The sequence below is a fragment of the Herpailurus yagouaroundi genome, unplaced genomic scaffold (assembly GCF_014898765.1).
Source record: "Herpailurus yagouaroundi ecotype Mexico unplaced genomic scaffold, PumYag 215, whole genome shotgun sequence".
NCBI lineage: Eukaryota > Metazoa > Chordata > Mammalia > Carnivora > Felidae > Herpailurus > Herpailurus yagouaroundi.
Window position 1 is genome coordinate 5,850,981 of NW_024412446.1, and position 21,705 is coordinate 5,872,685.

The 21,705-nt window shown below is 52.6% G+C and overlaps 1 protein-coding gene across 12 annotated transcripts in view; it reads left to right on the top strand.

Annotated features, from left to right (window-relative positions):
• The window catches only part of KSR1 (kinase suppressor of ras 1), a 164,412-nt gene that overhangs the window by 91,041 nt on the left and 51,666 nt on the right, over positions 1-21,705 (top strand). The window contains exon 1 of one of the 12 annotated variants that reach the window (XM_040455297.1): positions 5,101-5,247. The exons of 8 other annotated variants lie outside the window; for them this stretch is intronic. In XM_040455297.1, coding sequence (XP_040311231.1) covers positions 5,233-5,247 — 15 coding nt within the window. In that variant the 5' untranslated portion in view covers positions 5,101-5,232. Of the gene's footprint in view, positions 1-5,100; positions 5,248-11,621; positions 11,818-14,592; positions 14,885-21,623; positions 21,669-21,705 lie in introns of those variants that run through there. 3 more of the 12 variants (XM_040455296.1, XM_040455300.1, XM_040455299.1) reach the window with 3 other exon arrangements.

A 21,705-nucleotide genomic window follows, 5' to 3' on the forward strand; every position in this document is an offset into this window, starting at 1 on the left:
GCTGGTAACAGGGACACTCCTGAGGTTCAGACCCGGGCCTACTGGTTCCAACCTGTGCCTTCTGACTGCCTTTCTAGGGCCTGGGCCACCTCTGGCAGATGGCTTAGCTCCTCAAGGCATTTTCCTCGGATCTGCACAGTTCTGAAGTGCACCGGACGCCCTGTTGCACCCGTGTCTGTCTGTCTGAGAGAGGAGCCAGGTGTGCCCGGGGCAGAAGCCAGTACCATGGAGGCTGGCTGCAGGGGCGTAGGCCCCCGGAGAACCCTGTGGTGGCAGCCAGGACAGCGTCTTCCAGCCCAGCCCGGAGGCGTGGCAGACAGATACCGAGTTGGGCGATGTTTGAATCACAGGGTCGTGAGCGATGCATCAGAACTGGTGGTAAACGGGGAGCCGGCTCATTTGTTTTCTTTTAATTTTTTTTTTTTTAACGTTTATTTATTTTTGAGACAGAGCGAGACAGAGCATGAACGGGGGAGGGTCAGAGAGAGGGAGACACAGAATCCGAAACAGGCTCCAGGCTCTGAGTGGTCAGCACAGAGCCCGACGAGGGGTTCGATCTCACGGACCTCGAGATCATGAGCCGAGCCGAAGTTAGACGCTTAACTGACCGAGCCACCCAGACGCCTCAGAACTGGCTCCTTTGTATGTAGCGATCGCTCAGGCAGGCGGGAGAGCCCAAGAGCCAGGTGTGGTTTGGGTACCAGGATGCTACCTGGCCTGGGGGACTGGGGTAGAGTCAGAACGGAACGGAGAGCTCCCTGGGGATGGAGGGGCCGGGGTGAGAGAGCAGGAGTGTCTCTGGCTGCCCAGTGACCTCTCCCGTGACTTGGAGATCATGAGGCGGCTCAGAAACCAGCATGTTTCGGGCTGAGCTCTGTTGTCCCCCATCTAGTTACATAGACGTTTATTTATTTGTTTATATTTTATTATATTTTATTTTATTATATTTTATTATATTTATATATATAAATATATATATTTATTATATTTTATTATATTTCTTCCCACGCTGCCCAGCTCAGAGAATGGTGGCCTTATCCACCCAGTTACTCAAGCCCCAGGACTCACATCCCTGAGTCCTCCCTTGCCGCCCTCACGTGGGCGAGCCCTGAGCGAGCCCTGTGCGCCCTGCTTCGAGATCTGCAGACCCGTCCTCCTCTCTCCATCCCCACCACCAGTGGCGCGGTCTAGGCCATCATCCTCTCTGGCCAAATAAACGGCAGATTCCTCACATGCTTCGGCCTCTCCGACCTCCTCTCACCCTCACCCTCCTCTTTGCTCCCTCTGGTCTGACCTTTGCACTCGCTCTTTCTCTCCCTGGAGTGCTCTCTCTCCTTGCCTCATCCTGTGGACATCACTGTGGCATCAGGACCACTGCCACCTCCCCTGAGCAGTCTTCCCTGATAATCTGAGCGAAAGGTCACTCCTACCCTTTATTCTATACCAGTGCATCTTGGCTGATTTTTCTCAAGGACGCTGACCGCTTTCTGGGGTGGCCCTAACTTATTTGTTGTACACGGTGTCTGCTGTCTCCCACTGGAATACAAGCTCCAGGACAACCCCCACCGAGTGTTGGGCCTGATGTGACAATCGAGAGGGAGGAAGGGTGGATCTCATCATTACGTGGTGGATGTCCCGGGAGTCGAGGGTTTGGTCCTGAGTGGGTGGTGACACAGGTTACTCCAGGGTCGGGCTTTTCATGCTCTGCAGGGGAAGCCACAGCCCCAAAGATCCACCTTCCCAGCTCTGCACAACTACCCATGAGTCAGCCTCTGGGAGGAGCCCTGGAAAGTCGGTGCCCTCAGGAAGGCCGGCACAGGCCAGTGCCCCAGGGCGTCCTTGGCCCTCTTTGGCACTGCCCTTCTGACCACACCAGCACCCTTCACTCACTAAGGGGCTGTGCCTCCAAGAGCCGGACCCGCCCTTCGCCGCGAGGCCTCTAGTCTGGTTACGGGCCTGCGCCGTGAGTGATGTGCCTCTTGCTCGCCGAACCAGGTGCGAAGGGCAAGTGCTAAGAGGCACTGTGGTGTTCGCCGGGGTGGAGAAGGGAAAATTCAGGCAGTTTCCTCACCTTTCCTCCTCAGCTGCTGTTATTCCCGAGTGAGAGCCAGACCCAAAGAGACGGCTGGAGGTTTGCACACAGGTAGCTCGAGATAGCCATACGGGGAGTGAAGAGAAGGGGGGAGTGAATGGAAGGCTAGCAGCAGGGGCTCATGAGAGACAGGTTTCTTTTCTTTTCTTTTTTAATGTTTATTTATTTGTTTTTGAGAGAGAAAAAGAGCAAGAGAGCTAGCGGGGGAGGGGCGGGGAAAGAGGGAGAGAGAGCATCCCAAGCAGACTCCGTGTTGCTAGCATGGAGCCCGATGCGGGGCTCGCTCTCCCAGAACCATGACATCATGACCTGAGCTGAAATCAAGAGCCGGCCGCTTACCGCCTGTGCCACCCAGGGGCCCCTGGAGGTGGTTTTCTGAATCAAGAGGCAGTGGGCGTCAGCTCAAGGCCCAAGAAGGGCAGCGCAGGGGACTGAAGCTGGGCCCGCCCCCAGTGTCAGCCTCCCCCCCCCCCCCCCCCCGGTTGGTCCCAAAGGCCACTCCTGGGCATCCTCACCAGGAGGGTGGAGGAAGTGGGGCCTGAGCGCATGGGGAGCAAGAGGAGGGTGGGCCAGGCTGCCCCAGAGTGCCTGGCCGGCAGCTCTCCACATGGGTTTTAAGAATCCCAAGGAACCATTGGCTGGGTTTCAGTACGTCTTCCCCAAGCTCTCCAAACCCCTTTTCTCGATTGTTCTGTTTCTTCCCTTCACATCTCCGATTGGTTCTTAGGCCCAGGCCAGAGTTTTCTGAAGGGTGGAAAGAAGGGCCGTTTCCATTAGCAACCCCAGACCCTGCTGAGTGGGAAGGAGGCTGTCTCCGCTTGCTGAAGAGACCGTCTTTATTCCACTGGATATTCTTTCCTGCTCTCGCAAAGAGTAGCTGGCCATGCGTTTGTGGGTCCATTTCTGGGTTCTCTATTCGGTTCCATTGATCCGAGGGTCTGCGTGTGTGCCAGCTTATTTTCTTAAATAAACATTTTATTTGGGAATAGTTCTAGATTTGTAGAGGTTGCACAGAGTTTCTGTCTGTGGCCCTCACCCAGTCTGCCCCATCATTAACATCCCACGTTACCACGGTACATTTGTCGAAACCAAGAAAATGACGTTGGTACGTTACTGCTAACTGAATGCCAGACTCTCTTTGGATTTTTCACCCGTCTTTCCACTAGTGTCTCCTTCCAGTTCTAGGATCCAGTCCAGGGTAGCACATTGTTCCCATTTACATACAAATTTATTTCCTTTTTATTTTTTACGGTTGCTAAAATGGGCTCCTACAGTATTTTTTTTAGTCTTAATCTCATCTCTGTGTGAGTCGTACAAATCATCTCATTCCTCTCTAACACTAGTTAAGAGATAAGATATCTTCAAGCTATCTTAGCAACAACTGAGGGGTGCCCATCTACGCACAGAGAGGCACACACAGAAGGCATCAGCTTGTGCCCAGAAGGGCCCATGTGCCCAGTCACAAGCCTGTGGAAACCCTTGGCAAGTATTTGCTGGGAGAGGGAGTGACCGAGGAATGCACGAAAGTCTTCTTCACAGGATGGAGGCTGGAGACGAAGACTTTATAACACGGTCCTCCTCTCTCTGTGTCCTTTTTGTGTTTTGTTGAGTTTTTTTTGGAGAAGAGATCTAAACCATGAAGGCTGGCTGTTTCCTTTGCTGAACTTTCGGTGCTCGCAGAGCTGTTCCCCGAGGCCTCTGGGCGTGGCCTTTGGCTGGTGGCACTTGTCCCTTTGGCTTCTGAGTTCTCTGCGTATCTTGACCCTCCCAGGAAATAGTGGACGAAGAGAGGGGACGGATGTGGCAGTGGCCTCGGTGGTGGCTGCACTTCCCGGTTTCTGGGGTAGATGGAGGGGTTCGGCTCTCCTCCTTCCCTTCCCGAATCCGAGCGCCAGAGCCTGCTGTGGGTGCTTCTGACATGCATGGCCTTTGCTTCTAACTCTTGCACCACGGATGTCGGGGATGGACAGCTCGGGAGACACTTTGGAATGCTAACCCAAACCATCAGAGCTTCATTTAGAGCGACACTGTCCCAATAGAACTTTCTGTGTCGATAGAAGCATTCTGTGCTGCCCTGTCCACCGTGGTAGCCGCCAACTACACGTGGCCATGGACCACTCGAAATATGGTTAGGGTGACTAAGAAACCAAAATTAAAATTTTATTTTATCGTGATGACTTTTAATAATGTAAGGAGCCGAATGGCCCTTGCTGTACTGGGCCTGCGGGTCTGCAGCCATCTCTGGCGGGACCTTGTGCTCACAGCTGAGATGCTGGAGACACTCCCTTTGGCCCCAGGAGCTCACAGGGTGCGTGACACTTGCCGAGAGCGGGCACCTAGAGTCCTGACAGAAGGCAGCCTGGGGTCTGTGGGGGCAAGCGGGCAAACTCGAGAAGGACCAGCACCAGTGAGGGCTTCCCTGAGAGCCGGGACCTAGGCTGGCTGGAAGGGCAAGATGGAGGGAACAGTACCTGCAGAGACCCTGAGGTCTGAGAGAGCTGGTGCAGACTCGCAGGAAGTGTTTGCAAAGAGCTTAGCCTGGGAGGAGACTCGTGAGGAAATGGTTGGCTCATGGAGGTCTTGGCAGGTGGCGAGTAGGGGTTGGGGTCTTATCTAGAGATCATTGCAGTGTGTGTGAGGGAGAGAGAGGATGAGAGAGGACATTAGAATTGTTTTAGGGAAATTAAAACCCCTGCCAGTGAGAAGGCTGGGTTCACCCTGAGGACAGTGAAAGGTGAGTCCGTGCTGGTGTGGGAATTCGGGGCGCCGTGTGGAGGCAGGGCCCTGGGGACCAGCATGTGGGTGGGTTCAGAGGCGGGGGCCCCTCCTCCTCCCCAGCCACCTGCAGTCCCACACTCTATTTCCACCCTCACCCCCAAACCTTCCACAGGTTAAAAATCTCAGCTCCATGTTCTGGCTGCAGCTGGGGGGAAATGATTTCAGAGCCTGCTGGCGTGGAGCCATTTTTTTTCTGCAGCAATTTCCCCGTTGGAAGTTGTTAAAGGAAGTGGCGAGCGCTGGCTGGGATCAGTCCCAGCCGTGAGCGGTGGGTGCTGCAGAGGCCAAGACCGCGGGCCCGGAGTCCCGGGCCACAGGGTCCCCGGAGTGAGCCCTTGCTGGTGGCGCTTTCTGAAGCGAAGATGGAGGCGAGTTCGGTAAGGGGTTTTTGTTCTGGCCCCCGCTGGGCAAATTTCTCTTTACTACCCTCCCGTTCCCGTGTTTAAGTCAGGCCTTCTCGGGACGCCTGCGTGGCTCGGTCGGTTGGTTAAGCGCCTGAGGCTTGATTTCGGCTCAGGTCATGACCTCATGGTCCGTGGTTTTGAGCCTTGTGTTAGGCTGCATTGTCAATACAGAGCTTGCTTAAGATTGTGTGTGTGTGTGTGTGTGTCTCTCTCTCTCTCTCTCTCTCTCTCTCTCTCTCTCTCTGTCCCTCCCCCAACTCGTGCTGTCTGTCTCAGAATAAATAAATAAACTGAAAAAAAAATTAAGTCCGGTCAGGTCTTCTCTTGGGGATGGGGAAGAAGGCTACCTGCCTCCTGCCGCCATCTTGGTTTCCCACTGGCGGGGGGTTGGCCATAGCTCTGTGTGGGCTTGGGCGGGTGGGCTGTAAGAAGCAGGAGGCTGTGGAAGATTAAACCAGAAAAGTGAGCTGGTATTTGGCTCCTGGGTTCAGCTTTAATCCTTGTGAGTCCTCCTGCCCTTCTGCCCGGCCTCTCCTCCTGTTCCCTCTTCCCGTCATCCCCACCCTCTCCCTGGGGGAGCCAGAGGCCCCACTGTTCCAACAGCCTTGCTCTTTGGCAGCTGGGAGCCGCCTCTGAAGGCAGCACACACCCTCATCAGGCCGCGTGGAGGGATCTGCGCCAGCGTGTGGGCCCCGGCGGCCCCCGGCGGTCTTGCTCCGGAGGATTTGAGGTCTCAGTACCGCCCAGTGGGATGGGGAGACGGAGGCCCCGGGTGGTGGGCTGGCGTGCCGGTGTCACCTAGCCAAGAGCTAGAGTTGAGATGTGAAGGGAGGCAGCATTTTGTGTCTGTACCGTCCTGTGTAATCCTTACACCTGGGGTGGGGGGGAGGGGGAGGCACCTCGATCCCCCTCTCATAGCTGAGCAAACTGAGATTCAGAGAAGTTGAGTGACCTGGCGGTGTCACACAGGTCTTCCCTCCTTGACTCAGTTTCTTATCTAGAATAGCCCAGCCTGGGGTTACTGTATGTAGTTTGTATAATTGAATTGATCTCTTTCTCTTTCTCTCCTTCTCCCTCTTCCTCCCTCCATCCCTCCTCCTTTTCTTCCTCCCCTCCTTCCCTCTTTCCTTAATATCCATTCATTCTACATTCTTTGATCACTTACCCATATTAATTACTGCCGGGGACTAATTGATGAACAAAATACAGTCTTCCCTGGGGGCGTATAGGGTGGTCTATAGATAACCAGTCTGTTCTAGATAAACAGTCTGCAGATAACCACCATGGAAGCAGACTGATGGGCCCCAAGGGCAGAAAGGCTGAGATGGGGCATGATACGGAGCTGAGGGCAGGGCGGCCTTGTGTTTTTTTTGTCTCCACCCAGCCATGCACTCGTTTGGTGTGCATTTGGCTCCTGCTGTGTTCCAGGGCCTGTAGTAGGTGCTGCGCTTGAGTTCCCGTCCTCACTGAACTTGCATACATCCGTCTCTCCAATTGATGACGTGATTTATTTTCTGATTCTGAGCCACGGTGCCCTCTTTTAAGCTTCAAGTGTGAAGTTGCCCCTGGTTTCTAGAAATCTGAAAAGATTAGAGCAGGACTGTTCTGGTAGCCCCGTACTGGTTCACATCTTTGAATGGGGAGCCCATCTCCTTGATCCTTTGGATCGCAATTAGACTGCAAATGTCACGTGGGCAGAAATCTGGCTCTTTTGTTCACTGTTCTGTCCCTGCTGCCTGGCATGCCGAAGGTGTCCTTGTTGAATGAATGAATTCCGATCAGATCATCCAAAGAGTTGTGGTCTGTTGGGCCGAGGCATCTCAGGAGCTTTCTCGTGTGGGCTAGGGAGGGTTGAATTGTAGGGGTCTCTCGGGGGAGGTGACTGGAGGCTGCCGAGGGCCAGCTGAGGTCCCAGTTCCTGAGCTGCCTCTGTTCTTTGGTGAGGGGCTGGCCTCGGCAAGGCTGTGTGCCTGTAGCCCCGCTCTGAGATGACTTTGCCTCTGGGGCCACTCAGCTACTGGGCTGTCAGATTGTGTTCTGTCTCTCCTCCTCTGGGGACTGGCCTCAAAGGCAAGATTGCTCTAGAGCAGACCTCACCAGCCAGATATCATTGGGAAATTCTTGTGTCAACACCACACTGTTTTAATTATTGTAAACAAAAATCCCATCTCTTACTAACCTTCTTTAAAAAAAAAAAAAATCAACATACATGTTTTGGTGGCTCTATTCTCATCTGTATGTTTTTGGGCAGGTAGTAAGATTGGAAATAGCTCAGAACCTGGTGTGGGGAGGCGGACAGAAACTTCACTTTGCCCCTTGCTAATGGACAAGTCCCTTACCTCTCAGCCTCTCCGGTTCCTTATCTGTCAGTTCTCTAGCTAGATACTCAGTCACTTGTGATTCCTTCTACTTCCTTAATCTCCACATTTGATTGGCTGGCTCCATTTCCAAATGAATATCCCAAATCCACCCATGTCTCTTTTTCATTACTGTTGCCTCTGCCCGCCACCCCCCCCACCCCCGCCTACTGAGCTACTGCATGGACTTGTGCAGTAGCACCTACATCACTCTCTGTATCTACTCTTGCCCTCTCCTTCATTTCATTTTTCATAAGCCAAGAGTGATTTTTTCTTAAATATCTTTCTTTTCTGATCGTCTTTCTTTTCTGAATACAGCCCTTCATTTAATGGCTTGCGCTGAGCATAGAACCCAAGCCCCTTCACCATTACCTTTAAGGCTCTGAAATATTTGGCATCTGCCTCCTCCTTCCACACTCCTTCTCCTGCCCCTCCTCACTCTTCACCTTGTGTTAGAACACGTCCGGTTTCCTGTCATGGCCAGGACCTTTGTATGTTCTGTTTCCTCTGCCTGGAAATTTCTATACTTTTAGGGCTAGCAACTTCAGAAGTCCACTCTTCAGAGAGGCCACCCTGTCTAAAATTAGATGCCTCCTATATCTGCCACTTTACTTCAGCATGCTCTTTCCTTTTTAGCGTTTACTCACCAATTTCAATTACATATTTTAGTGATTTTTCTAATTTGTTTTTTACTCTGTGTTTCCTGTTAAAATGCAAGCTCCCTAAAGAAAAAGACGGCATATTTTGTTTGCTGTTGTATTCTTAGCGCAGAAGAGAGTCCCTGGCACACAGTTGGCATCCAGTAGCTGTCTGTTGATGAGACGGATGAAGGGGGGTGGGGAGTAGATGAATTACGTGGTACCAGGGCACATAGTAAGTGCTTATGAGTACAAGCTGTTATATTCTCCTACTACTGGTTAGAACTTTTCCATGGCAAGTTCCAGTACCGACGGGCTTAAAGGCTTTTGTCAGCCTAAGCGATAGAAGTCCAGGATGGTCTGGATGCACTCAGATGATGCTGTTAGGGTGTAGTTCTCAGCCAGGCCCACTCCACAGGGCAGGCCATCAAGGGCACCGTCAAAGCAGCTAGGCCTCTTTCTGCCAGGATAGTCGTAGCGCTTGCCCGTATAGAAGGAGTGCTTCTTCCCCCAGAGCCGTAGCTGGAAAATCCCAGGGAAGGCCCTGAATGGCCTGGCTTTGGTCACGTGTTATGCCAAAACCAGTCACAGGGCCGGGAAGACCAAACACTCCTGTTGGTCCGCGCTGGGACACGGGCTCAGCCCTTTAGCAGCGAGCCGGAGAGTCTAGGGGTCTGAAGGGTCAGGGCCACGTGCCCTCGGGAAGTGGATTCCTGGAGGAAAGTTAGCCCTGCTGACAGAAGAGGCGTGAATAAACGCTGTCACTCCGCAGACGGCAAGAACAGTTGCTACTGCCACTACCGTAGTCCCGTCCCCGCCATCTCCACCCTCACTGGGAGCTCTCCATGGGGCTGGGTCACCTGGCTCTCCCCTGAGGGTCTCAGGGGTGACCACTGTGCCCCATTTCCATCAGTGAGCAGAACTTTCCTGTGTCTCTGTGGGAGACCGAAGGCCTCGGGCTCAGAGATGGTGCATAAGGCCTAGACCCTGGCGGGGGCCAGCAGAAATCACATTTCTAGAATATAATCGGTGAGCCTAGCCCCTAGTTTTTGCTTTTTAATAACATTTCTCACTTTGTTCACTATGAAAGTAATGCATATTTACTTTGGATGGAACATATAGAAAAGCCAAAGAAATAAGTTATCTGTAATCCTTCATAGAGCTACTCATTGCTTCTCGGCTTTTTAGGTTTTTTTCCCCTTAATATCCGGTAATTTACCTGGATGTACATTTTTAAAATGTGAAAGGCATGGAAATGAAAACAATAATACCCTTTGTGGATGGTGTACCCCTTAATTGTACTATTCCGCGGAAATGCTTTAAACATCTTGGTGCATTTCCTTCCAGTCAGCCTTCTTTGTTCGTTGGCTTTCCTTTTTTTTTTTTTCTTTTTTAAATGTAGCTTATTCATGAATTTATGCTATACTTCTTTTTCTTTTCTTCCTTTCTTCCTTTCTCCCTCCCTTTCTTTCTTTCTTTCTCTCTCTCTCTCTTTCTTTCTTTCTTTCTTTTATAGAAAGACTGCACACATGCGCATGGGCACAGGGAGAAAGAATCCCAAGCAGGCTCCCATGCCCAGCACAGAGCCCCACACTGGGGCTCCATCTCCTAACCGTGAGATCAGGACCTGAGCCAAAATCAAGAGTCGGATGCTTAACTGACTAAGCCACCCAGGTGCCCCAAGAATTTTTTTAAATTTTTTTTAATTTTTAAGTAATCTCTTCATCCAACATGGGGCTTGAACCCACAACCCCAAGACCAAGAGTCACATGCTCTATGCATGCCCCTATGCTAGAATTCTTCAGTGAGTATTCCCAGTATGTCTGGGACTGAGCTGTGAGCTTTACATGGAGTGTCTCATTCAGTCCTCCCAGTAACCTTATGAGATGATATCTTAAGGCATTTGGGCCGCAGTGACAAAAACAGCATGGAGTGGGTGACTTATAAACAACAGAATTTCTCTTTCATGGTTCTGGAGGCTGGGAAGTCCAAGATCAAGGACCCGGCAGAGTCAGTGTCTGGTGAGAAACCACTTCCTGGTTCATAGATGGCTGTCTCTGCAATGTCTTCACATGGTGGAAGGGGCCGGGCAGCTCTCTGGGGTCTTTTTTGTAAAGGCCACTAATCCCATCATGGGGGCTCCACCCTTTTAATCTAAACACATCCCAGAGGCCCCATGTCCTAATACCATCACACTGGGGATTAGGTTTGATGGGGGTTGTGGGGGGGGGGGGCATGAATATTTAGTCTATAGCCGGAGGCAATGCTTTTATCCCCAACGTATAATAGAGCTAGAGAAACTGACAGTGTCACTTACCTGAGGTCACCCAGATGGTACATGGTATGGCCAGGATTCACATCCAGGATATCTGGTTTCAAAGCAGGAGTCACAAAATACACACACACACACACACACACCTACCTACCTTAAATTCACAGAGATAAGCATACCTGGGTGGCTGAGTCATGGGTTCAAGCCCCTCATCAAGCTCTGCACTGACAGTGCTGAGCCTGTTTGGGATTCATTCTCTCTCTCTCTCTGTCTCTCTCTGTCTCTCTCTGTCTCTCTCTCACCCCACCCCCACTTGCACTCTCAAAAATAAATAAATAAAAAGTTGAAAAAAAAATTCCCAGAGATAGAACCACGTATGTGTTCCGAACTCTGTGAGGCCTGAACATTCTTCCTTTTTAAGAATTGCATTTCAAAGTAACGTTTTCCAAATCAAATTACAAATGTTCATCACAGAAAAATTTGAAAATAAAAAAGTAGCTCAAAAAAGAAAACAAAATCCCTCCGCAGCTCTACCAGCCACTGATAGCCAGCCCCTTAACTTCTTTTACATTTTTTTTTTTTTTAAATGTACATAAAGTTCACGGTTGTCAGGATATCGTTCTAAGAGCTTTGACAGCTGAGCTACATTTTTAATGGTTGTCCTGTGTGCCATCTAGGGCATCCACTGTAGTTCATAGGACTCTTCCTGTGGTTGTCCAAACCACCCAGCCACAAATGTGTGAGAGCTCCAGGAAGGTGGGGGGGTAATTGGAATTCGTGTGGGGGTGGGGGTTCCCCAGATGATTCACCGAGAAGAGGGAGATGATCATGCTCCTGTTGACTCAGGTCAAACTTTCTGGAGGTGAGCAGCGAGGTGGGTAAAACTTCTCCGTCTGTGGCCTGATATCCTGAGTATCCTGGGTGCCTGCGTCCCCAGGCCCCTGCCCTGAGGCCCGCCGGAGCCTGTGTGTCTCACGACCAGCACCTGCTCCGGGAGGTATGTGCTGACTCCCCGACTCCCAGGCACAAACTATTTTTGGCTGCAGTGACTGTTCACTACAGTCATGAAAACAGAAACTCCTCTCCCTTTCTTGTCCTTCTCGGAGACACCGTACCAGGGGCTGGGGCTGCCGGGGACCCTGGGCTTGGGCCCCTGACCATGCATTGCCTGTGGAGCTGGGTGCTGGCCAAGGTTGCCAGGGGCACAGGGACCCCACCACCCGTGGTCTTGCGAGAAGCACAAAGCCTGGACCAGCCGAGGTTGGAGGGTTGCAAGGTAGGCGCTGGGGTCTGGGATCAGGTGGCCCTCCCACAAGTCCCCAGAATGGGGACGTTTGGCTGGGCTCCAAGTCCTTGCGATGCCTCCTGTCTATAGAACGCGTCTGCAGAGTTCTAGGTTGTGATTTCCATTTCACTGTTTTATTCCCTGACTTGCTTGAGGGAAAGTGGCTGGGGAACCATCAGGATCTTACTGAAATAGATCTTCCCCATCCTCCTAGAGAATGAATGATTTTTTGGCTTGTTCCTGCTTTCGGTTTGAACAGGATACATGCTTGTTTTGAGCCTGCTCTTTCTGCAGGGGGCTTAAGAAACTGAAGTTGTCCAAGCAGCCCCAGCCCTGCCTGTCAGTGCCTCTGGTCACCCAGGCCAGCAAGGCCAAAGGGTGGAGAGGCTGAGTGCTGGCTTTGGGGTTACACAGACCGGGGTCCCGTCCAGGTTCCCGTGCTCACTTGCTGTGGCCTAAGTGAGTGACTTAATCTCTCTGAGCCTCACTCTCCTTAGCTACCAAGCAGCTGTGCCCAGGCCCCTTCACGAGCAGTAGCAGTACCAGTAGCTGTTACATTTATAACTAGACTGGGTGCGACTGGTTGTGGAAAGAGGAAGCATGGAGAGAAGCTGAGGAAGAATCAGCGTGCCTTGGCCCTGGGCAGTCTTAGGCCGCATCTCAGGACCTGGGTGTTGGGGTGTAGCTGCTAATAATGGGATTTGCTTCTGCTGCTTATTTTTTTTTTTTAAGTTTATTTATTTACTTAGACATCAAGCAGGGGAGGGGTAGAGAGAGGGAGAGACAGAGAACCCCAAGCAGGCTCCACGCTGTCAGTGTGGAGCCCGATGCGGGGCTCAAGCTCACAAACTCGAGATCGTGACCTAAGCCGAAATCCAGGATTGGATGCGTAACCAACTGAGCACCCCGCCCCACTAGGAGCCCCTGCTTCTTCTTTTCCAAAAGAAGAAAAGTGTGCACAGTCATCAGTGGGTGTGGAGAGGGGTGGGCAAGAACATGGAGCTGAGAGTTCCTGCACACCTGCTATCTTTTAAGCCACCGAGACGGAAGGGACTTGCCAGCCCTCTGGATTCCGTAGGGCTCTGGGCCCGTGAGGCAAGCACATGGCTTGGCATTCCTCAGGCTAGCGCCCTTAGAGGTGATTCTCAGGGCAGACCTCAGGGTTGCTCTTACCCTTGGCTCACCTCTTAGAGCAGCTCAGAAAAGCTGGCAGGCATGAAACTTTACATCAGGGTAAGGAATGCCCATAATGAAAAACCGTGAGCCCTCCTAGGGGCCCAGCACAGCCTGGTGATGCACACTGGCAGGGGTGTCTGGAAATCTGGGTCCTGGTCTTGGGCTGTTGTTCAGGGTGACCCAAGCACATCCCCTACCCTCTGTGGTCCTCCAATTTTTTCCTCCCTAAAATGAGAGTTGGACTAGATTATCTCTGAATTCCCTTTTGAACTCTGCTCTTTGACTTAGGCAGAAGAAGGATTTATCCTCTTCTTCTTAACCTCATGAATCGCCATTAGCTCCTTTCGTGCCCTCAGACCTTGGTAGCACCAGTGATGGCCTCCTTGGCTTGAGTCTGAGACACCCAATTGGGCTCCATTGGGTTCCCATACTTTGAGGCCCTTTGTTGCTGTGGGGCAGGAGTTGTTTACAGGGTTTCTGGAAAACTACAGAGAAGGTTCTGCTTACCTCCAGGATCTCCTGATAGATCTTAGTCTCCTGGTTGGATAGCTTGGAAACAATGCGGCCCCTGTTTTCCAGCAGAGCAACCTGGTTCTCAGGTCTCCAGCCTGGGCTCCCTTCCTGTGGCCCCGTGCATCCCCCACCCAGACAGACAGACAACCCCAAAGGACAGGCCGCATAACTGAATACTCGCATGTGCCCCTCTGGTAGAGGGGTCTGTGATTCGGCTGGGGGCCCCAAGTTGGGGCCCACTAGATTCCAAGCCTGGGGCCAGACATGTGCCGAGGCCCTAAGCAAAGCTGCTGTGTCCTAAGGCCCTGGTGCCAGTCTGGGGGCACTCTGGTGCCGTGGGCCTCTCTCTGTGCTGGCTGAACTCTGCTCCCGCCCTGCAGATACAGAGGAGACAGAAGCAGGAGGCTAGTAGACTTGTCTGAATCCTTTTTTTTTCTTCTTCAATGTTTATTCATTTTTAAGAGAGATGAAGACAGAGCGTGAGTGGGGGAGGGGCAGCGAGAGAGGGAGACAGAATCCAAAGGAGCTCCAGGCTCTGAGCTGTCAGCACAGAGCCCAACCCGGGGCTCGAGCCCACAAGACTGTGAGGTCATAACCTGAGCCGAAGTTGGCCATTTAACCAACTGAGCCACCCAGGCGCCCCTTTGTGAATCCTCTTTTTAATGGTGTATTTGGACAGGGAAGATTGAAGGGGCACCAGCAAGCAGTAAAGATGGCCACAGCATGGCCGCTTCTGGAGCCCCTGTCGGTTTCTGTCAGTGCCTTTGCCCTTGGGAGAGCTGGGGTTTTCCATGAGGAGATACATTTCAAACCAGACTCCGCTCTGCAGTTCCAGCACCCCCTTCCCCTCTCAGAGGTGCCCCTGTGGGGAGGGCACATCACACACCCACCCTTACTCAGTAGCCTCTCCTCACCCAGCCGTTGGCCTGGCTCGCATCCCCACCCTCTGCCACCCTCCCTGTCCTCCTGTCACCTGCTCTGTCAACCAGGGAGGGCCTGCAGCTCCGAGGAAGCTCTGTACCCCGCCCCCCCCCCCCCATCCTGCCCTACTTGTGCAGGGGAGGGACTTTCCTGTTTGCCAGTTCCCCAGAAGTCAAGCCTGTCACCTGAGGGTTCGTGTAGCTCTTCAGCTGCTGGCAAACCCTCCCCCTGTCCCACTCTGACCCCAGTCTTATCTTTGAACGTTCTCTCTTCCATCTGATTCTTTGACAGTATTCCAGTCCTGACTTGAGTTTTACCGTGGCGTCTGGTGGACAGTAGCGTGTTCATTTATTTTTTTCCATAATCAGCAAACATCCTGGGTGTAGAGAACCGCCCCCTGTAGGAGCCTGTCTCCTGTCTCCGTTTTGGAAGTAGCATGTCTTGAGGGGTAAGCCTGCAGCCCCGAAGCTGGGGTGAGTGTTTGTGTGTTTCTCTAATGCCGGACGCGTCTGGCTGTTTCTAGACAGCAGCCGGGAGGAGCAGTTTGCGAAGTGTGTGTTGATGACTCAGAGAAAGGTGACAAAATGCAGGAGGCCTAGATGGCAGGTGTGGGCCTACCTCGAAGCCTCTCCTCTGCGTCCCCTTCTGCAGATTGTATGCTGGCGGGGGCTGGGGACCGGGGGAGCGGGTTGCTGGCCGGGGAGAAGACCTGTCAGCACAGAGGGAGGTAGGTGGAAAGGAAGGAGCAGTGAGGCTTAGGGCCGCGAGGAGATGGAGCCCAACATAGTTGACGTGTGTTTGTTGAGCGGCTCAGTGATCCACTGGATCAGGGCTTGCCAGACTGTGCCTCGTGGGCCAAGCCCAGCCCCCCACTGGTTTTTGTACCGCCATGTAAACTAAGAATGGTTTTCACAGTTTTGACAGAAAAAAAGGGAAGACTGTTTGGTGACCTGACGGTTACGTGAAATTCAGATTTCAGTGTCCGTTATTAACGTTGTGTCAGAGTGCGTATTGTTGATGTGTTGTCAACGGCCGTGTTGGTGGTCTAATGGCCAAGCTGAGTACTTCTGACAGAGACGGTGTGGCCTGCAAGGCTGAAGATCATTCATTCTGTTGAGAAAAAGCTCGCCAATCCCTGCACCAGGTACCTCAGGGTTTATAGGAAGAAGAAATGGGGCCTGGGAGGCACAGGACTGGTTCTCCAGGAGGGTGGGGCCGGCCCCTGGGGTGATGGTGGCGGCTTGGAGATCTGGTCCTAGGCGGAGTTAGAAAGCGCCGGTTTCATCCAGGGGGCACCAGGGGAAGGTAAGGCCTTGAAAGGGCATGTGGGGAGAAGACCCTGGGAGGCCTCCTGTGTGCTTTTATCCCCGAAGCCAGAGCTGCACCCAGCTGGGCCCAGGGGAAGGGCCGTGCATGGAGCCAGGAAAACCAGATGTGACCTGTGACTCCAAGTAAACCCTGTCCTGGGCAAAAGAGCTCACTTTCTAGAGAGCTCACCAGTGCAGGCAGGGCCAGCTGGCTGGGCACAGGTAGAGATGGCCACGCCTCAGCCTTACCAATCCGGCTGTGTGGTCTTGAGCAATTCACCTACCCTCTCTGAGCCTTATCACCCATCTCAGGATGTTGGGAGGATTGCAGCGCTGACCTCTGTAGTTCGTCCGGCACCCAGGAGATGCATAATAAATGCTCATCACTGGCCTTGGTTCTTTTTTTTTTTTTTTTTTTTTTTTATTTTTTTTTTCAACGTTTATTTATTTTTGGGACAGAGAGAGACAGAGCATGAACGGGGGAGGGGCAGAGAGAGAGGGAGACACAGAATCGGAAACAGGCTCCAGGCTCCAAGCCATCAGCCCAGAGCCCGACGCGGGGCTCGAACTCACGGACCGCGAGATCGTGACCTGGTTGAAGTCGGACGCTTAACCGACTGCGCCACCCAGGCGCCCCACTGGCCTTGGTTCTTGACCTGCTCCTCAGTGCTTCTCCTTTGACCTGTATTCCTCTACGTCCACACCTTACGCCGTCACTGCACCATCGTTCTGAGGCTTTCAAGCCCAGACATACCAATGCATAGGCCAGAGACAGCCACTCCCTGGAGATTCCAGCCTGGTCCCCCACTCTGTGTGCCCCCACCCTGCCTTGGTGGGAGGGAGGGAGGCAGGCACAGACCTCCCATGGGACACCTGTGGGCTTGGGCTAGGCTGGGATTGAGTTGAAGGAGTGTGGGGCTCATGAGAAGATAGGCAGGGGTCAACCCCAGGGCACAGCCCTGCCCTTCCTGCCCTGGCCGCCAGACCTGCCTTCTGGACTGGGCATTCTCAGACACTTTCTTCCCTGGACTACTTTGGCCAGACTTAAGGCCCTGTAGCCTGTCTTCTCTCACGGTCCCTACCCCGAGTGAGGTGGGGCGGGGGCATCAGGATCCCTTTTAAAAGCCCCCCCCCCCCCAGGTAATTCTAGGGTGCAGCCAAGGTTGAGAGCCACTGGTCTAATCCAGCCAAACCCACCCATCTTATAAGTGATGAAACCAAACCCCAAGAGAGGGATAGGGACTAGTCCAGGGTCACGGGATTCCACTGACCAAGTCTGGTCCTTCTTTCACGATGCTAGTCCAGCTGGGGAGTGGTGAAGAGAAGCCTTCCAGGAAGTGTCTGACTTCTCCCAGGAGCTGCTATTTCTCATTTCCCAGCCCTGGGATAGGAGGAGGCTGGGCCCAGAACCGGTCCATTGTCAAAGCCAGTGCCCCCTGAACAAAGCCGACTGTTGATCTCCATGGAAACCCCGGAAGGCTGCCTGACCCTGGCCCTCAATGCCTCGGCTCCGCCTATGCCTCCCAGAATTTCCAACTATTGTTACCCAAGCCTCACTGTCCCTCTCCCTGAGCCCCAGCCGTGGGCAGAAGGCAGAGAGAGACACGGGGGCAGGTCTTCCCTTCCCAACTGGAGGCACGTGGGTTCCTAGCCTGGACTGCCATAGAAACTGCCTTGCTCTTCTCCCTCTCTTTCCCCGGCCTGCCCCGCTGGCCTCAGAGGGGTGGACAGGGGTCTGAATCACCATGCACAGGGCTCTGGGGGTCTACCCCTGGCCCCTCCGGTGTGACCAGTCCCAGGGAAGCGTCTGCGGTGAAGGATCCTGGCCCTTTCCGGGAAGCTGGGGGATGTCCCTGTGCCCCCACACCAGAAATCCGGGTTCTGCAAATGGACCTGGAGAGCTAGCCCCACCGATGAGGTAGTCACTGCCTTTACTGACCCCTCCTGTGCTCTTGGCCCACAAGGCTAAATAGAAACACAAAGTGTGGGTTTGCTTCTTGGGCTTCCTTTAATCCAGGACTTCACTGGAATTCTGCCTTGAGCTGCCCCAGCTTCTGTACATGGCCCTCAAACAGGCATCGAAGCCCCTGGCATTTCTAGTCCTGACTGACCGTGGCGAGTGTGGACGGCTCTCAGTGTCGGCCGGCACAGGCTTCTAAGTATAGACCCCAGGCAGCCCCGTGGCTGCTGGTAAGTCCCAGGATACCATCTGATACTCAGCCTGGCCTCTGACACTAGCTGCTGTCAGTCGCTGAGGGGAGGGGACAGCTGTGTTCCGCCTAGCCCGGCCCTGCCTGCCGCTCTAGAGAACAGAACTAGCAGCTTAATTACCGTAGACTGGGAGCGACCTCAGCATTCAACCAACCCTCCTCTCTAATTGTTACCAGAAAGAATAACTTCACGTCACCTACTGGAGAACATGAACCGTGACTTGAGGGAACAGTGAGAGGCAGGAAGCCAGTGTTCTCTGGAGCTCTTTCTCTGTCCCGTGTCCTTGCTACCCCACTTCTGTGCTCACGTGCTCACCGGAGGCTTGCCGGAGACAAGGCTTTGCATCCCTGGCAATGCCTGGGCGGCCGTGTCTTCCCTTCTCGGTTTCTAGTTCATATCCCCTCACCTTTTTTTTTTTTTTTTTTTTAAGTTTGTTTATTTATTTATTTTTGGTAATCTCTATACCCAACGTGGGGCTCGAACTCAGGACCCCAAGATCAAGAGTCACCTGCTCTTCCAACTGAGCCAGCCAGGCGCCCCTCCTGTTCCATATTTTCTTCCTAGACAGAAGCTGGGGTGAGGTGGGCAAGAATTCTCCCCGCAGCAGACAGATTCTCTGCCCTCACCCCGACTCTAGGGTATGGGTCCTGGCCTCCAGGCAGGTGGGAGGCCCTCCTGGGACCTTGGGGCCTCTCACACCTGAGGGGTTTCCAGGTGTAGAAGTTCAGTTGCAGCAGTGGTGAACCTGATTCCCTAATTCGCTTTCAGTGTAGAGATAATCCAGAGAAGTTGTACATGTTCCGGAATAACTTCCTAACACACTTGGCTGTGCCTGTCACTGTGGGTGGGCACATCACACCTGTGGGTGAGGTTTGGGGGTGCCAGTTGCTTAGGGCCACTCTCAGGGCCTGCACCTAGCCTCCCCTGGCCTGACTTGTCTAACTGGAAGTCCAGCTGAGAGCTGAGCGGATGCATTCTCTTTGTATACTGGTTCCCCTGGTTCCGGCCCGCTTGCTTCGTGCACTTTCCCATCTTGACTGAATGAACTTCAGGTCTGAAATCATTTGTAGGTGTTGAAAGACCGGGGTACTTTGTTTTTGTGGTGGGGTCCCAGAGCTGGGGTGGATGCCTCACTAAGAAGGCCTGCCCTCACCCCCCCTCCCCGGGCTACGTAGCTAAGGGCATTTGCTGCTGGGCTGCCTCCCTCCCTCCTCATTTGCCTACAGAAATAAAGCTTTAGAAGTTGCTGATCAGAACTTTGGGAGGCGTCAGGTTCTTTGCACAGGGCCTCCTTGCTGGGGTCTGGAGGCACGTGTAACTCCTGGATGTGATTGTTTGGTCTGCACAGCCTTGCATTACGTAAAAATTGCTACCACGTAAAAATAAAGTAAAACTCTAGGGGCGCCTGGGTGACTCAGTCGGTTGAGTGTTTGACTTCAGCTCGGGTCATGATCTCATGATTTGTGGGTTTGAGCTCCGCATCGCACCCTGTGCTGACAGCTCAGAGCCTGGAGCCTGCTTCGGATTCTGTGTCTCCCTCTCTCTCTGTCCCTCCCCAACTCACATTCTGTCTCTGTTTCTCAAAAATAAATACATGTTAAAAAAAAAATTTTTTTTTAAATAAAAAAAGAAAAAACTCCAGATTTCTTCAGAGTAAGATCTGACAACCCTCCCCTAGCCTCCCCTCACACCCCTGCACTGAGTGAAAGCAGAGGGTAGGTTTCCCGTTAGCTTGGACCTTGCTGCTATTGGATTTCTTGTTGTCCAGTAAAGGAGAGAAGTGTTTCTACTTCTGTCTCCGTTAAAAGATAGATCAAAAGGGCCACAGCCCCACTGGTCTCACTTCTTCCCAAGGCCTGGCCCTGAGGCTTGTGTATTTGAGACCCTTACTCTACTAGGTGATTTGCTGACTGGTGGCTCGCTTCGTTAACGGCAGCTTTTAGGTAGAGCGGGGTGGTCCCTCTCTCCGGTGATCCAGCCCTGCAGGGAGGAGGCGTTAGGTGAAGTTTTGGGGTGATGATGGGGTGGTCCGGAGCCGATGGCCAAGAAAGAATTCTTGAAGATGTCTTGGTGCAAAAAGGTGATTTTTATTAAAGCACGGGGACTGGACCCATGGGCAAAAAGAGTTGCGCTGGGGTCCTCATTATATACCTTCAGGTTGGGAAGGGGTCAGGGATAGAGTAAGTCTCCAAGGAGTTTTGGAAGCAAGGTTTCTAGGACCCTGAGGGGCTAGCTGTTGCCAGGGAAACACCATTTATCACAGTTTAATAAAGCCTCAGTCATGAGATCCTTCAGATGGATGTTGGGGCCAGTAAGCTGGGAGCATGATTGCCAGCATAGATCTTGGGGCAGTTGAGATAAAGGCAGTGGACTTACCAGATCCTCGAAGTTGGGATAATGTTAAACTCAATTTCCCTTTGGCCCCCAGCCAAGTGTCATCATCGAGGCAGCTGAGCTCCTAGAGGGTGGTTACCATTTTCAAGGACTTGTCAGTGGGCTGTAGGCAGTAGGGGAATTTAATTTTCGTTTGCCTTAGTTGCCCACATTCCCGTGGCAAGCACTGAAACCCCTTTGCTTTGTTCTTGGGTAGCCAGGAGTGTCCAAGGAACATTCCACCTGGGGTGTGTGTGCGTGTGTGCGTGCACGCCAGCCTGTATCTTGCCCTCGGCTTGCCCCACACTCCCTCATCATTAGGGGGAATGGAAGGACCGGTCAGAAATGACGCTGATGTATGCTGGCATTCTCATTTCGCGGAAGGATGTACATAGTTCACACATCTGGAAAGCCATGCTTGTCCTGGTCATGAAGTTTTGGGGTGGTGGGGGGTTCATGGGGTCCGGAGCCAACGGCCAAGAAAGAATTTTTGAAGACCTCTTTGTTGCAAAAAGGTGATTTTATTAAAGCACGGGGACAGGACCCGTGGGCAGGAAGGAACTGCGCTGGGGTTGTAAAGAGTGGCTCCTTATATGCTATGAAGTTGGGGGAAGCAACATCAAAAGGGAGATCTCCAGAGGGACTTGGGTACAGTAAAAAGGACTCCTAAGATGCCTGAGGCCTTGCTGTTGTCTAGCTCAGGTGGTTTTCCCTGTAGTAAGACATTAACGTTAGGACGGTCAGGGTGTTCCTGGAGAAATGTTCTACCCTGTATTTGCCTCAAGTGTTTGTCAATGGGCGGCAGGTTAGGAAATTTAATTTTACCTGCCATTTCCTTCTCGCCTGTGTTCCCCACATCACTATGGAAGGGGGATGTTGGGGCTCCAGGAAACTGAGTCTACGGGTTTCTGGAGATAAGGCTACTGATAAGGTCGCCTTTTTCTTGTAATTTACTGAGATATTTGCACACTGATGGAGACTCCTGGCCCACATGACTGTAGTCTCTATCAGTTAACCGTTTGTCTCCTTTCATTCGCCCTTGGGCAGCCAGCAGTACCTGAGGAGTATCTCCTACATCCCACCTTGGAGGGGGTCTGTGCTAGCTTGTATCTGGCCTCCAGCCTGCCTTTTGCCCCCTCATCACTGGGAGAGGCAGGGGCAGCTCCAGTTTAAGTACGATCCTGGACGGACCCTTCTATCCCAGTACCCCCACCCATTTTTTTTTTTTTTCTTAAGGGAATGGATTTGAACATATTCTTTTCTCTTTTCTAGGGGGTTACTTCACTTGATAGAGAACAAAGAGTTTCCATTTCACCGTGTAGTTTGCTTTTCAGAAAACAGGTAGAAATTAATTCCTTTAATTTACTTTGAAAAAAAT